The 13,112-nt window shown below is 57.3% G+C and overlaps 1 protein-coding gene across 4 annotated transcripts; it reads left to right on the forward strand.

Annotated features, from left to right (window-relative positions):
- The first annotated feature begins 2,843 nt into the window (after window positions 1–2,843).
- On the forward strand, window positions 2,844–12,476 carry CMTM3 (CKLF like MARVEL transmembrane domain containing 3). Of its 4 annotated transcripts, none has more exons than XM_063700269.1 (6): window positions 2,844–2,880; window positions 3,434–3,655; window positions 7,022–7,177; window positions 8,148–8,243; window positions 8,605–8,725; window positions 11,339–12,476. In XM_063700269.1, exons 2-6 carry the CDS (start codon window positions 3,509–3,511, stop codon window positions 11,365–11,367), a joined length of 549 nt encoding a protein of 182 aa, XP_063556339.1. In that variant the 5' UTR covers window positions 2,844–2,880; window positions 3,434–3,508; the 3' UTR covers window positions 11,368–12,476. The 4 variants fall into 4 exon arrangements, with proteins under 4 accessions (XP_063556339.1, XP_055222087.1, XP_030858790.1 ...); XM_055366112.2 differs by lacking the exon at window positions 2,844–2,880 and adding an exon at window positions 2,978–3,180; XM_031002930.3 differs by lacking the exon at window positions 2,844–2,880 and adding an exon at window positions 3,031–3,147.
- The last annotated feature ends 636 nt before the right edge of the window (window positions 12,477–13,112 follow it).

Genomic DNA, 13,112 nt, shown 5'->3' on the forward strand with positions numbered 1-13,112 from the left:
TTAGAAAGCTCAGAGGAGACTGACAGTGGGTAGCTCTTCTCTGTAGGGAGGTCATCCCGTTGAGTGTTCAGCTCTCAGCAGAGAGGAGGCCCTGGAGAGTGTGGCTCCTCTCTGTAGCTGGTCCTCCCAACCTCTGCTCAGCTCTGGCTGAGACTGGGGCTTTTATGGGCCTCAGAGTGGAGGAAGTGTGAGCCCAGTTGATCTATGGGCAGCCATGGGTGGGTCAGAAAAGGAGGTACAAGTTCCCACTCTGGTCGTTCGGACTGGCAGCCTGGCCCCCAGCCTTCAGGCCCTCCATGGCCCGAAGGTGGGGCCTCAATGGGACTTGCCCCTTTCCACCCAGGAATCTGTCTGCCTCCTGCTGCCATTCATGAAGCCCAGGCTTGCCCCAACTTTGCTCCCAGATCAGAGCAGGTGTCCACGGCAGGAAGAAGCCAGGCAGCAGGAGAAGGCACTTCCGAGCCTGGGAGGGCAGGTGGGGGCCTTCCTGGGCCCCTAAGAGTACAGGGATGCCTGAGCCTGCAGCTGTGGTTTGGGCAGCTGTAGCTGTGGGAAGGCGGGGGGTCCCAGGGCTCCTGTCTGCCCCATGGAGGAGGCCCCATTCTGCAGCTGTAGTTTGGGTAGCTGCAGCTGCACCTGGGAGAGCAGGACTCCTGCCTGCTCCATGGAGTGTGCAGCCCAGGCCATGCCTCCCTGCTGCAGCTGGGTGATGATAGCAGCAGGTTGTCTGGAGCCACGGCTGCCATCAAAAGTGATCAATGACTGGTGATTGTCATGAGTGGTACAAGGTCAAGAGATAACCAGGTCCAGCCAGGTGCGGTGCCTCATGCCTGTAATCCCAAACCTTTGGGAGGCCGAGGCGGGAAGATTGTTGGAGGCCAGGAGTTCAAGACCAGCCTGGCCAACATGGCAAAACCCTGTCTCTACTAAAAATACAAAAATTAGCTGGGTGTGGTGGCACAGGCCTGTAATCCCAGCTACTTGGGAGACTGAGGCATGAGAATCCCTTGAATCTGGGAGGTGGAGGTTGCAGTGAGCCAAGATCATGCCACTGCACTCCAGCCTGGGTGACAGAGCGAGACTCTGTCTCAAGAAAGAAAAAAGAGATAACTAGGTCCACATGTGTTTGTGTCTTTCCACAATGTCAGATTTTTATTCACCCTATTATACCCAAGGGTAAAAAAAAACAAAAGCCACGAGCTATCCCAAGGAGCCAATTTGCTGCTTCTTCTTCTTCTTTTTTCTTTCATACAGAGTCTCACTCTGCTGCCCAGGCTGGAGTGCAGCTGGAGTGCAGTGGTGCGATCTCGGCTCACTGCAACCTCTGCCTTCTGGGTTCAAGCGATTCTCATGCCTCACCCTCCCAAGTAGCTGGGGTTACAGGCCTGTGCCACCACTCCCAGCTAATTTTTGTATTTTTAGTGGAGATGGGTTTTCGCCATGTTGGCCAAGCTGGTCTCGAACTCCTGACCTCAGGTGATCTGCCTGCCTCAGCCTCCCAAAATGCTGGAATTATAGGCATGGGCCACTGCACCCAGACCCAAGGAGCCAACTTTCCTTAGTACTTCCCGTTCACTCAGTAGTGAGCGCATGGGCTCAAGCCACTCCACAAGTCAGCCAATATTGCAAACCATACATAATAGTATACTTAATCCACATGTAAATGTTATAAACATTCCACAACAAACAAAGTAGCATTTAACATCAAGAGAAAAAGAGATAGGAGAAAGGGTTAAGGAACCAGTTCCAGGGTAAGGAAGAAGACAAAAGGAATCCTGGTCTGGGCTTGAGGGTCTTGCAGAGTCTTTGACGGGCAGAGCCTTGGGAGGCAGATGCAGAGTTCTTATGAATGGCAGTGGGATGGTTGTCAGTTAAGGCTGCTGGGCTGCTGTTTTGTAGTCACAGAGTGCTCTGGTGAGAAATGGTAGAGGAACAGTATGCTTCTTTGTGTCCTTATCTGGTTGGATGCAGTCTTTATTTATTTTATTTTTTTATTTTTTGAGACAGAGTCTTGCTCTGTCGCCCAGGCTGGGGTGCAGTGGTGTGATTTTGGCTCACTGCAACCTATGCCTCCCGGGTTCAAGCGATTCTTGTGCCTCAGCCTCCTGAGTAGCTGAGATTACAGGCACGGTGCCACCACGCCCAGCTAATTTTTGTATTTTTAGTAGACACGGGGTTTCACTATATTGGCCAGGCTGGTCTCGAACTCCTGACCTCGTGATCCACCCACCTCAGCCTCCCAACGTGCTGGGATTACAGGCATGAGCCACAGCGCCTGACCTTCTATTTTTTAATTAAACAAAACATCTTGTCCTTGTTGGCAAAGCACCCTATGAAATATAAAATGAAGTCCTTTTCTAAGATGGAGTTAGTTATGTCAGGGGTGCGCAGTACTGTGCCATAAGCTCTCCCCCGGCTGCCCAGAGAGAAAACCTAAGGGCCTCTTAAAGACACCATCACAGCAGTTCAGCGGGGAGCAGGCAGGAATGGTTTCGGATCTAGTGGTGGTGAGAAGTGGACAGAGATCAGAGAAAGTTATAGGAGGTGAAAGTGGGAGGACCTTGGTTACAGACTGCCGGTGAAGAGGGACAAGGACAACTCGCAGGTCTCCGCTAGTCAGGTGGAAGGAAAGGAGGGGGCAGTGCCCTTCGCAGAGGCACAGGAAGCTGGGTCTTGATCACGCTGAACTCCAGACGCTCTCTAGATGTGCACGCATGTGCGTGTGGAGTGTGTGTGTGTGTGTGTGTGTGAGAGAGAGAGAGATGTGTTCGGGTGGGGGGACTGCAGGTCAGGAAGTCCTGCAGATGTGCGTGCCTGTGTGTGTTTGCGCGCGCGCGTGTGTGTGTGTGTCTGTGTGTGTGCCTGGAGCTGCGCTTGCAGGTCTGAGAGTCCTCTGAGAATGGGTTGGGGGAGGCGGGTGCAGGACCGAGGCCTGGAACAGCCAACAAAGAGGCCCTGGAGGAGGGTGGGGCTGGCCGGGGACAGGAGGGGTGGCCAAGAAAGTCGCAAGAAAACTCCGGCCCCCAAGAAAAAGAGAGGGCATGGGTTGCGGAACCGACATCACGGCCGGGGTCTTTGCTGTTTAGACGCCTGGGTTCCCGGATCCCAGACACGCGCACGGGCAGGAAGTTAGACCGGAGACAGCGAGTATAGACAACCCTTCTGGATAGGGGCAGACGGGTGGGAGCTCCGAAGGGGTGCCGGGGCGGTGATCGGGAGGTCTCCAGCGGCCCGAACCAGGGTGAAGAAGAAGGTGGAGTCTGCGGAGGCCCCAGGCCGGGGAGCGGGCGGGTCGGGCCCAGCATCCCCCGCAGCCGGGGTCCTAGGGGGAGGGGCGGGCTGGAGGAGCGGGTGGGGGCGGGGCGGGGCGGGGCGGGGCGGCAGGGGATGCGCCCCTGCGCGAGCCAGTGTCGCCTGCCCTCCTTCCGCACAGCCCGGGTTTCCGCTTCCCTCCGGGCGCGAGAAGAGGGGAGCCAGGCCGAGCCCCGGCCCTACCGCCGCCGCCGCCATGTGGCCCCCAGACCCCGACCCCGACCCGGACCCCGAGCCTGCCGGCGGCTCCCGTCCCGGCCCCGCGGTCCCCGGGCTCCGCGCCCTGCTGCCGGCGCGGGCTTTCCTCTGCTCTCTCAAAGGCCGCCTCCTGCTGGCCGAGTCGGTGAGTGCGGCGGGACCCTCGGCCGCCCTGCTGGGACTGCGCGGCTACTTTCGGAGGAGGACGTCGGGGCGCGGGTGGGGTCCGGGGGCGGCCGCCGTGCTCCGATACCCCCTCTCCGCGCCGCCTCGGCCGACTTTTCTCGGGCGCCTGGCGAAGTTGGGTCGAGGTCCCCAAACTTTGGACGGCGGGACGGGGCCCGAGCCCAGGCCATCCGCGGTGCTGTCCCCGCGAGTCCAGAGCTGGGGGCCGTGGGAAGTGGGTGGGGCCCGGGGATGTGGGTCCTGCTGTGTGAGCCAGGCGCCCCCGCCCTCTCTGGGCCCCGGGGACTCGGGCAACTCGGACCTCCGGGACTCCCGGGCCGCAGCGGGGTCCGCTTTCCTGCGCGCGGGTAGGGCGGGCCGGGGCCTCGACCTGCGGGGCCGAGCGGGCGGGGGGCCGTGCGGAGCGGGAGGGATCCCCCACCCCCGGGACTGGGTGAGGCGGCCCCGCAGTGACTTCATCGCCCTCCTCCCCTCCGCGGCCGGGCTCCTTCCTACTCCGCCCTCGCCCCCACCCGGGCCGGTGGGGCTTCTTTGTCCTCTGGACACCGGAGGCGCCCGCACTGTCCGCTGTGGGGTAGGGGTGGCGCTGGGCCGCCGGGGATGGGGAGGGAGAGGCCCGGCCGGAGACCGGGGGAGGCGGGAGGAGAGAGCGGCGCACGGCGGCGGCCACTTGTTGCTTAGATCCCAGCGACTTGGCGCTTCCTGCCCTTGTCCCCACTTTACAGATGAGAGGGCTCAGGCGCCTGATTTGACAGGTGGCTCAACTGAGGGGCCCAGTGAGAGCGGCCAGGAGGGTGGGGGCAGGAGGAAGGGGGATTCTGCTCCGGGACCTCTCCCTGGTCGCTCAGGGCAGAGGGCAGAAGGTGGTCCTGCAGCCTCTCCCGCGGTCAGCCTAGAGGCCACCTGCCCAACGCCCAAGTGGGACACCAATGCCACACTCCGAGCCCACACTCCCAGCCCCACCCTGGAGACCACTGGGAGCCACTTGAGGGGAGAAGCCTCGAATCCACCGTCCCCAGAGTGGCCTGAACCCCCCCCATCCCCACCCAGGACCACCTCATAACGGGGAGGCATATGTCCAGCAGGAGCATAGAGGCCACCCTGGGCCCAGCAGATGTCAGGAATCCAGGTCAGGGAGGATAAGGAAGGGTCAACGGTCAGCACTCAGGGTTCACAGGAGCCACTGAGGGCACTCCTGCCTCCCTAGTCCTCTCACTCCCACCCCCAGGCCAAGCAAGTGCAGAGGCTGAGATGGACAGAAACAGAGAGAGGAAGTGGCCCCAGAAATCGCGGGACGAAAAAACAGGAATTGAGAGGGGAATCCCCAGAATTAGGCTTTGGGGCGCAAGCATAGGAGACAGGAAGGGGAGGGCCAGGGCTGGGTCAGTCCCATGGAAGGCCTTCCTGGGAGGCCCCAGCAGCCTCCCAGCCCGTCTCTATGCCTTAGTCTATCTTTCTAAAGGGGGCTCAGCTGCACCCAAGGCCATGTGCAGAGCAAATGGGGGTGCTCTGGGGACCCCCTGGGATCCCTGCAGTTCATTTGTCTGAAGCAGCCACAGTGCTTCCTGTGGGGCATCTGGGTGTCCCCATGGGGACTCCTGCACCCACTAGAAGCTACTCAGCCATAGACATGTTCAAACGCAGCCACAGTGACAGAAACCAGGGACAGATGGCCTCCCCAACACCCACAGGGCCAAGTTGCTTAAGAACTCTACCTGGGCCGGGCGTGGTGGCTCATGCCTGTAATCCCAACACTTTTTAGGAGGCTGAGGTGGGTGGATCACCTGAGGTCAGAAATTCGAGACCAGCCTGGCCAGCATGGTGAAACCCTGTCTCTACTAAAAATAAAAAAATTAGCTGGGTTTGGTGGCGGGCGCCTGTAATCCCAGCTACTCGGGAAGGCTGAGGCAGGAGAATCACTTGAACCCGGGAGGTGGAGGTTGCAGTGAACTGAGATCGTGCCACTGCACTCCAGCCTGGGAGACAGAGCAAGACTCCATCTCTGGGGCGGAGGTAAGATAACTCTATCTGGGGGGTCAGCCAGCCCTGGGTTCAAATTCTAGTAGCCTCTGATTAGCCATGTGACAGAGTCTTCTCATCTGTAAAGTGGGGCTGTGCTCATGGGTGGATGTGAGGGTCAGAGGAGATGCCCATGAGCCTCAGGGTACCAGGCACTGTGGAGCCCCAGGCTGGCCAACAGGTCACCTTGGCCTGCTCTGCAGCGCACCTGGGCTGCAGGACTGCCCAGGGCTCGACATCCTCCTGCATCAGCTCTTCCCACCTACAGAGTTGTGGGCAAGACCACAGTGAACATTTTGATTCTTGTAGTTCAAGTACAGCTGGCCCCACTTTTCACAGCTGGCCCTGTATGAATAAGGCAGCAGGGCCTGAGGTGTCAGTGCCAACGCACCCTCTGTTAGATGTTCCTTTCTTATCATTATGAAAATTTGCAAATACATTAAAACGCCGAAAGATTTTTTTGCTTTATCTATCTGTCCATCAAGCCATTTTATCTTTTAACACAAAATAAATTGCAGACATCAGGACATTTCAACTCTGAACACTTCAGGACGCATATCATTAAGGTTCAAGATTTGTTTTTTCTTTTCAAGGTGAAATCTACATTCAGTGACGAGCACACGTCTTTGGTGTTGGGTGTTACTTTTTGGAAACTGGTTCCTGCCTCGCTTTGATTTCCCTCCGCAGGGCACTGAGTGGAGTGCATGTGCTTAGAAGGCTGGGGCTTTCTGACTAGGTCCTGGTAGGGAGCTGGGGTGGGGTAAGGTGAGGACTCAGGGCCATGCCCAGGACTGGGAGGCAGCATAGGTGTGAGCCTGGGCCATGCTGGGGTTTTTTTTTTTTGTAGGGGCGGGTGCGGACAGGGTCTCTCTCTCTCTCTCACCCAGGATGGAGTGCAGTGGCCTGATCACAGCTCACTGCAGCCTCGACCTCCCCGGGCTCAGGTGATCCTCCCACCTCAGCCTCCCAAGTAGCTGGGATTTCAGGCACACAGCACCATGCCCAGCTAATTTTTGTATATTTTGCCGAGATGAGGTTTTGCCATGTTGCCCAAGCTGGGGTCAAATTTCTGGGCTCAAGCAATCCACCTGCCTGGGCCTCTCAAAGTGCTGGGATTACAGGTGTGAGCCACTGTGCTTGGCCTGGGATTCTAATCTGGCTCTGCCACTTCCCAGCTGTGGGACTGTGAGCAGTTGGCTTCCCCTGCTGGAACCTCCTCTATCCTGACCACAGGGCCTGGCTCAGAGGAGCACTGGACAAGGAGCATGAAAAGGCTCTGACTTCACCTCAAACTCCTTCCCCGCAGGGTCTCTCATTCATCACTTTTATCTGCTACGTGGCGTCCTCAGCATCCGCCTTCCTCACAGCGCCTCTGCTGGAGTTCCTGCTGGCCTTGTACTTCCTCTTTGCTGATGCCATGCAGCTGAATGACAAGTGGCAGGGCTTGTGCTGGCCCATGATGGTGAGGACAGGGGCCCCAGGAGGGAGGGGTGCCCTGCACAAAGTGGCCAGATGAGGAGTCCGGAGTCGTGCACTTGGGCCCTTATCTTTTCTCTAGTGTGCTGGAGTTTGCAGTTGGTTAGAACTGGATGGAGAGACCCAGCTTCAGATCATCCCAGCTCCACTACTCAGCAGCCCTGTGACCTCAAGTGGGCTGTGGTGCCTCTAGAGCAGGTCTGTGAGGCAGGGAACCCGGAGAGGGGTCTCTGGCCACCAGGTGGCGCCGGTGCTCCCCACCGGGCCTACAGGAATGAGCTGCCGCCACAGGAATTCAAGCCATTTCCACGTGGGCAGGACAGGTTAACTGAGGACTTGCAGGGCTTACCCAGACTTCAGCTATCGGCAACCCTGACCTCGTTTTATCACCTGTGAGGGCCCAGACCCCAGTGGACCTCGCTGAATGAAATGTGTCCTAGAGAAAGGGCAGCAAAGGCTCAACTTGAACCCTTGTCTCTTGACTTCATATCCAGCATCTGCTGCCTCAGGAGGGCTGCACCCTCTGTGTCCCCATCTTAGGGACAGATAAGCAGAAACTGTGGTCCATAAATGGATCGGCCACAAGAGTGTGACAAAGCCGAGGCCCAAAGCCAGATCTCCCCAATGGAGAGCGGGAAGGGAGCAGGTGGGGGTGTTTCCAACTTCTGCTTCCACCGTGTCGCAGGGCAGGCTGCAGCCTGATCCACACAGTTTTTTGTTCAGAGCTTAGGACAGCAGCCCCGCTGGACCCGGGATAGGGCAGTGTCAGCTGCTGGCAAGGCAGCAGAGGCACCTGGGGGGTGGGACAAGGGCCTAGGCATGTGGGTGGGGCCAGGACAGGGTAGGAGCCCTCAGGTGCTAGGCCTGGGGCTGGGAACACGACCAGGCTGCCAGGCCTCCTCCCCATGCTGTGCTCAGCTCCAGGGGCTCAGGGCAGCATGCCCCTCTCTCCCCAGGACTTCCTGCGCTGTGTCACCGCGGCCCTCATCTACTTTGCTATCTCCATCACGGCCGTCGCCAAGTACTCGGATGGGGCTTCCAAAGCTGCTGGGGTGAGCAGCCGCCCCACCCCTCTGGAAACTGCAGATGCCCCTCTAGCCCCTCTAGCCCCTCATTTAGGGTGGGACCTGGGGCAGAGCCTTTCCCTGCTGGGCCCCCCCTGGGGTCTCACGTGGGTCCCGATGATGATTCCGAAGTCCTCTCATTAGAGATTGACTCCACCCGGAGTTTTGAAAGGCTGTTTGTCAAACCAAGTTCACAGCTCATTTTCCCACTTCCGTTACTCAGAGGGGTCTGTGCCTGTCACTCGGGCTGTTTGTCCAAACAGATCTGAAATGGGCCGCGAGGCTGGGGCAGCAGCCTCCCGGAGCAGGGAGTCAGCCCTGTGATGCGTCCCATCCACCCTGTCCACAGGTGTTTGGCTTCTTTGCTACCATCGTGTTTGCAATTGATTTCTACCTGATCTTTAACGACGTGGCCAAATTCCTCAAACAAGGGGACTCTGCAGATGAGACCACAGCCCACAAGACAGAAGGTAAGCGGCTGCCCTGATCACCCCAGCAGTGCTGCAACAGGGGCCTGTCCTCCCTCGGGGATGGCCAGCTAGTTTGAGGCTGGGGTGGGATCATTTCCTCTCTCCCCATGGCAGGAAGTGTTTTCACAGCCCATTCTCACCTACCCTCATGCAGCACTGATCCAAAGCCAGTCCCATTAGCCTCGTGCACCCTCACCCCAGCCTTTCTAGGAGGGGCAAGCAGTGGGCATGGCTGAGCCTCGGGCCAGGCCGGCAAGTCTCCCTGGACGACCCCCCCCGGGCAGCCAGTCACTCTCGGGCACCTGTCCACCTGGGATCCAGAGTGGCCACCCCCCAAACCCAGCCCCTCTGCTGTCTTACCCATCCAGGCCTGTCCTGGGGAGCTCAGAGCCCAGAAAGGAGTCAGACCCAGAAACCGTGGCAAGGGACAGATGATGTGTCCCGTACCAGGGGAGGGGCCAGATGGGGCAGCAATGACGACAGTAAAACAGGAGCCGATAGAGGGAGGGATACAGTAGCTGAAAGCAGGCCCACGCTGGGTGTCAGCTGGCCCGAGGCTCTGGAGGGGACACTAGAGCTGGGTCCTGACGGATGGCAGTAGAGGAGTGTGCAGGCAGAAGAGACCAGGCCGGTGTAGGGAAGAAGGCTGAGAGCAGAGACAGCAGGCGGTTCTGCCTGGGGAGATGCTTCTCTGGACCAGGCAGATGTGCCCCTGTGCTGGCAGTGCCTGTGGCTGGACAGGTAGACAAGGGCAGCTCTGGAAGGGCCTGCAGGCCCCACCCTGTGGTTGGGATCTTCCCTAGGCAGGACCAGTAGGTTAGGCTTAAGAGCCACCGGTTTCCTAACAGCCAGGTGCTGGGGCCATGGGGATTTGTGAATCCCAGAAACCGTCCTTCTGCTGAAAATGAATGCCACTCATCCCATCCCGTCCCTTGGCAAATATTGGGTTAGAGCTCCCAGGCAGTTTCCTCAGGCTTTGCAACCTGCTCCCAGTTGCCTGCAGCAAGTGATCCCAGACAACCAGCCCAGGGAACAATTAGTAAACGTCAGTGGAAACTTGGGTGTTTTTTTTTGTTTGTTTTTTTGTTTTACTATTTGGAGAGTTTCACATATGTAACAATTATTTTGCTGTAAAATTATTCTTGACTTATATGTTAGAATTGAATATAGCAGCCAGGCACAGTGGCTCACGCCTGTAATCTCAGCACTTTGGGAGGCCGAGACGGGTGGATCACTTGAGGTCAGGAGTTTGAGACCAGCCTGGCCAACACGGTGAAACCCCATCTCTACTAAAAATACAAAAATCAGCCAGGCATGGTGGCGCCTGCCTGTAACCCCAGCTACTTGGGAGGCTGAGGCAGGAGAATCACCTATGGGAGGCGGAGGTTGCAGTGACCTGAGATCAAGACATCACACTCCAGCCTGGGCGACAGAGCGAGACTCCACCTCAGGGGGAAAAAATTGAATACAGCAAAACCCACAAAATCTGACGAGTGCAGCCCAGGAACAGGAGTGAGGGACAGAGCTGGGGTTTAGGGACTAGGCTGCCCACACTCCAGCCCTGAGCCCAGCCATGAGCCAGCAACAGCTCATGGGGACTGACTGGGGTTCTGAGAGACAGAGGCTGGCCAGGGAGGGGATGAGCATCAGGAAGTAGCAACCAGCACTGGGGTGGGGTGGGGGGTTAGCGACTCTGGTGCTTTTCCTTCTGGGGTGGAGGTTCCAGAAGGCTCTAGAGCTCCGAGACAGAACTGGGATTTCAGGAACCCTCGAGGTACACCTCATAGGCAGGCCCTTACCATTATAAAATTGTTTCTGATTACAATATTAAACAAGGATTGGGGGAGGGGGATTGAAGATATAAAATGGCTAAAAAGAGGCTTGCTGATTTTCCAGTATATTTTAGTTTGGGGGACAAGAAAATAGCTGTCCTCACCTTGTCCTGCTGAACCTGGGGGTGGGGGTAGAGCTGGAATGCAGAGGTACAGCCCTGACTCACCCAGCTGAGAAAAGCCCAGGGAGACTCTGGAGGGGCTGGGCCTGAGGAAGGGGCACCTGGGCTTCAGTCTTGGGGTGGAAACACCCCCACCTGCACCCGCACCCACACCCTGGAGGTGCAAGTGGCTTCTGCGGCTGGGCACGGTGGCTCACGCCTGTTACCCCAGCACTTTGGGAGGCTGAGGTGGGTAGATCACCTGAGGTCAGGAGTTCAAGACCAGCCTGGTGAAAGCCCATCTCTACTAAAAGTACAAAAATTAGCCAGGTGTGGTGGCACACGCTTATAATCCCAGCTACTCGGGAGGGAGGAAGTTGCAGTGAGTCGAGATCCCGCCATTGCACTCCAGCCGGGGTGATGAGCAAGACTCTGTCTCAAAAACAAAAAACAACAACAAAAAAAAAAGAGAGAGAGAGAGAGAAAGTGGCTGCTGCCTGTGGAGGGCCTCAGGCCCGCGGCCTGCCCTGATGCCAGCGATCACTGGGAACGGTAGAGTCAGCTGCAGGAGGCCTGCACCCAGGCTCCTGCCAGCAACCCAGCTGTGCTTCCCCAGAGACCGTTCCCAGGCACCGCTGCCCTGAGCCTCCTGCCAAGCATCCTCTCTGCTTTCCTTTCAGAAGAGAATTCCGACTCGGACTCTGACTGAAGGCCTGGCGGGTGCCTTGGCAACCTGAGCCACACAGGCCTCCACCCCTGCGCCTCACAGGGGTCGCTGGCGTTGGAGCGGAGGCCTGGACTTCTGAGTTGCAGAGGGGGCTGCGGACACAGCAGGCCCCCTACAGCCTCAGGTTCTGCCTGAGCCCAGCCTACCAGGCTTGCCCCTCAGCTCAGCACTGTTGACCACGCTGCGTATGAGGGCATCTTGGGTATCCCACTCCTTCTCCCCATTTCTGTCCCACAGGCCTTCAGCCCTTTAACCTCTCTGCCAAAAACCAGCACAAGGAGACAAAGCAGAGCCTTGTCTGTATCTGGGCAGCAGGTGTTCCATGCTGCTAGGTGGCGGGGGTCGGGGGTCTTCTGTTTCACTAACAGGAACAAAGACAGAAACCATGACAGGGCTGCCCCGCCAGGCCCCGGTGGGTTTGTCTGCACTTGGTGCTCCTGCCCACACCAGCCACTTTGGTGACAATGACCCTTCCAAGAATCTTTGGTTCAAGGAGCACCAGTTCCCTCTTCATTCTTGAAGCAGGGAGAAACTGACCTTTGCCTTGTCGCCCAGGAAGTGGGGCTCGGCACCCATAACTGACACCTCCCACCCTTGGAAACCATGTCTTCTGGGGGTGAGATGACCATTCTGGGTCTAAGACTGTTTCAAAGAAGAGCTCATAGACTGACTGGTCCAGATGACAGAGGGTACAACAGAGGCATCACAGTGACAGTGTCATGGGGAGCTGGGCGGGCCCAGCCAAACCCTCCTTCTTCTTAGAGCCCAGCCAGCAGGCAGGAGTTCCTGGACCCTCAGGACAGTGAACTTCCAGACCTCAGGGCAGGTCTATGGGCCACTGCAGGAAATGAGACCAGCCTTCTGTGTTCACCTAACGATTTATACTGTGTATCTGTCTTTGATGGAATTTTGTAACTTTTTATATTTTTTTACGCAAAAGCAGCTTCTTAACAGATGGCATTTTCTGTGACTCTAGGCCTCACAAAAGAGCCAGAGTTCTGGACCCATGTTTGGAGCATTTGTAGCCTTATTCTCTTGCATGTGAATCTCTTACCCTGAAAAAAAGCCATAATGAATTAAGCCAGACTGACCACTTGCTTGGAGTGTGTGTTTGAAAAAACCAGAGCAATACTGTTGGGTATTGTGTCAGGCTTCAGTACAAACTGGTAACGCCAATGTGGATCCTGACAGCTTTCAGTTTTAGCAAAAATACACGTGAAATCTGACTACCATTTAATCCTTTATTTCCCTAACCTTTTTGGCACCAGGGACCAGTTTCGTGGAAGACAGTTTTTCCATGGACTGGGGGTTGGCACGTGGGTTGGGGTGAGGGTGGGAGGGGATGGTTTCAGGATGAGACTGTTCTATCTCAGATCATCAGGCATTAGATTCTCATAAGGAGCACACAACCTAGATCCGTAGCATGCACAGTTTACAATAGGATTCGCGTTCCTATGAGAACCTAATCCCACTGCCAATCTGACAGGAGGCAGAGCTCAGGCGGTAATGCCGTTGCTTGCCACCCACCTCCTGCTGTGCGGCCTGGCTCCTAACAGGTCCCATGGTACCAGTCCACTGCCCAGGGGTTGGGGACCCCTGCTCTAGTTCTCACACTACCCTGTTTTACAAACAAAGAGACAGAGGTCGGGTAACTGGCCCAGGGCCCTCTCACTTACACATCAGGATAGTGTCTCACGGCAGCCTCAGGCAGCCAGAACCCTGGGGCT

This window comes from Gorilla gorilla, chromosome 18, assembly GCF_029281585.2.
Source record: "Gorilla gorilla gorilla isolate KB3781 chromosome 18, NHGRI_mGorGor1-v2.1_pri, whole genome shotgun sequence".
Taxonomy (NCBI): domain Eukaryota; kingdom Metazoa; phylum Chordata; class Mammalia; order Primates; family Hominidae; genus Gorilla; species Gorilla gorilla.

Coding starts and splice junctions, on each gene's coding strand:
- CMTM3 (XM_063700269.1), top strand. CDS start 3,509: ATGTGGCCCCCAGACCCCGACCCCGACCCGGACCCCGAGCCTGCCGGC. Junction 8,244..8,604: donor GGGCTTCCAAAGCTGCTGGG/GTGAGCAGCCGC, acceptor CCCTGTCCACAG/GTGTTTGGCTTCTTTGCTAC. Junction 8,726..11,338: donor CACAGCCCACAAGACAGAAG/GTAAGCGGCTGC, acceptor CTTTCCTTTCAG/AAGAGAATTCCGACTCGGAC.